The sequence below is a fragment of the Coptis chinensis genome, chromosome 6 (assembly GCF_015680905.1).
Source record: "Coptis chinensis isolate HL-2020 chromosome 6, ASM1568090v1, whole genome shotgun sequence".
NCBI lineage: Eukaryota > Viridiplantae > Streptophyta > Magnoliopsida > Ranunculales > Ranunculaceae > Coptis > Coptis chinensis.
The window spans coordinates 471,278-474,049 of record NC_141461.1 but is presented as its reverse complement, the minus strand read 5'-3'; the positions used below and the strand labels follow the sequence as shown (position 1 = coordinate 474,049).

General features: G+C 41.0%; 1 protein-coding gene across 1 annotated transcript; it reads left to right on the top strand.

The window, feature by feature from the left end:
* The first annotated feature begins 614 nt into the window (after positions 1–614).
* LOC147490456 (putative pectinesterase/pectinesterase inhibitor 21) lies at positions 615–2,772 on the top strand. The gene is made up of 2 exons (XM_086565991.1): positions 615–1,773; positions 1,873–2,772. The coding sequence occupies exons 1-2, from the start codon at positions 747–749 to the stop codon at positions 2,565–2,567; spliced, it is 1,722 nt and encodes a 573-aa protein (XP_086422117.1). The 5' UTR covers positions 615–746; the 3' UTR covers positions 2,568–2,772.

Genomic DNA, 2,772 nt, shown 5'->3' with positions numbered 1-2,772 from the left:
ACTGTTCCTTCTGTTCTACTTTAGTTGCTGTGTTCATACAAATATTCTAACACCTAGTTCCTACAGAGATGAAGCCTTGAAGTCCGTTCGAGAAAGCCAAGGGAAGTTGCTTGGTCAACAAGATTTAGTACTAAAGGCTAGGGATTATTACTATTAAGTTATAACCAGTCCACTGAGTAAATAAAAACATATCAAGGCAGCATCGTACCAATATAGAGCAAGAGTTCCCTACGGTGATGATCTATTGGTTGTTTCTCTCACGTTATAAGTCCCTTGCCGGTGTCTATCTATAAATGGAGGTTGAAGAGATCTCGTTTTTTACTAACCCATACACAGACTCTCAAGTCTCAACATGGACCATACGTTGTTACACAGTCCAACAAAACTAGAATAGGCTGCCTAAAATTAACATAAATGTGTCGGATCTGTTGGAATGCTTAATTACACCATACAATGATCTTAATGAATTACAAAACTCCACAAACTACCTTCTATTTTGTCGTGTTTATTCTCTCTTATTGCCATCAGTTTTTAACTAACATAACTAACATTTCACCTCCTTTTGGTTTGTTTTTCCTTATATAAGTGTCACAAAAAACAATTCATAAACAAAGTATACGAGGAGCTAGTAAAGCTCTAGCAATCTTTCTTTCTTCTTCTACAAGGGGTCATTCTGCCTGGTAGAGATTCTTAATTCTCTACCACTATAGGCATAAAATAAAGCTACATACTTCATAAATAACAAAATGCAGGGGTATGGGCATGCATCGGGTGATTCCCACAAAAAGAAGAAGAGAATCGCTATTATTACCGTCTCTTCTTTGATTCTTGTTGCCATGGTCGTCGCTGTGGCCGTTGGTGTTAAAGGTACAAGTAAAGCTAGCACCGAGAGTGCTGGTCAGCCTAGCGGGGATATAAAGGCTTCTCAGAAGGCAATTGAGGCCATTTGCAAACCTACAGATTACAAGGAAACCTGTATTAAGAGCCTTTCCGGTGTAGCTGGAAACACCTCTGACCCCAAAGAACTCATTAAGGCATCGTTTACTGTTGCCATGGATAACATAAAGGTTGCTCTTAAGAACTCCAACACTATGAAAGAATTGGAAAAAGATAAAGGCGCCAAAGATGCTCTAAGGATTTGTCAAGAGCTTATGGAATTTGCAATTGATGACCTCAAGCGCTCTTTTGATGAATCGGGTAAATTTGATCTCACTCACATGGATAAATTTGTCGATGACCTCAAGGTGTGGCTAGGTGCTTCGCTCACTTTCCAAGAGACGTGCTTGGAAGGCTTTGAAAACACAACAGGTAATGCAGGTGAAGCCATGAGGAAAGCCTTGAAATCATCCAATGAACTCACTCGAAATGGCATTGCTATCGTTGACAAGATCACTTCTATCATCTCCTCCTTTGGTTTCCAATTCAAACGTCGACTCCTTTCGGAGACAGAAGCGAACGTAGATGGTTTTCCTTCTTGGGTCACCCCTCAAAAGCGAAGACTTCTTCAAGCTAACGTTATTAAGGCCAATGTGGTCGTTGCTCAGGATGGAACAGGAAAATATAAAACTATCACCGAGGCCCTTAACGAAGTCCCCAATAAGAACGCTCAGCCTTTTGTGATACACATCAAGCAAGGAGTTTATGTCGAGACTGTACGTGTCCTCAAGACTATGACCAATGTGGTATTCATAGGTGATGGCCCCCTGAAGACAAAGGTCACAGGCAAAAGAAGCTTCGGTGGTGGTTATAAAACCATTGACACTGCAACAGTTGGTATGTAACAATCTATTGTTGTCCGCCTCTTTAATTCGTCTAGATTGTATTATGTTTTCGATAGAGACTATACTAATTTTAAAACTTTACGTCATGCAGCGGTAATGGGAGATGGTTTCGTCGCCAAGAACATAGGATTTGAAAATTCCGCCGGTGCAGTGAACCATCAAGCTGTTGCATTGCGAGTACAATCTGACAGGTCAGTCTTTTTCAACTGCCAAATGGATGGGTACCAAGACACACTCTATGTTCATACTTACCGCCAGTTTTACCGTGACTGCACTGTCTCTGGCACCATTGATTTTATCTTCGGAAATGCCCAAGCTGTTCTCCAGAACTGCAGATTAGTTGTGAGGAAGCCATTGGACAACCAACTAAATGCCGTAACTGCACAAGGCAGGAATGAACGTCACGAGACTTCCGCAATAGTTCTCCAAGGCTGCAGCATTGTCGCAGATCCCTTGTATTTCCCTGTGAGGCATACGATTAAAACCTACCTTGGTCGCCCATGGAAGGCTTATTCCAGAACAATTATCATGCATACTCAATTGGATGACTTCATTCAGCCAGCGGGTTGGCATGAATGGAATGGTCCCTTGTACCTCGATACGTGCTTCTACAGCGAGTATCAAAACAAAGGCCCTGGTTCAAACTTAGCTGGGAGAGTGAAATGGCCTTGCATCAAGACAATCACCCCTAATGAAGCTCTAGAATTTACTCCAGCAAAATATTTCACTGGTGATGAATGGATCAAGCAAGCTGCAGTACCCTATGTACCTGGCATGATGCGATAAAAGAGGAAGAATCTGTACTCGGTGAAAACTGTTTGTTAAGAAAGATTGCCATATTGATATTGATGTCGTATATGGAACTTCAATATAATTATTAGCATCTTATTCAAAATTGTTTGGATCAATAGTAAAACTATAGACCAAAGTAGGAAGAGAGACGAAAAACACTATGCCCCTCCTCGATCAATATATTGAAATTTTGTTTTTA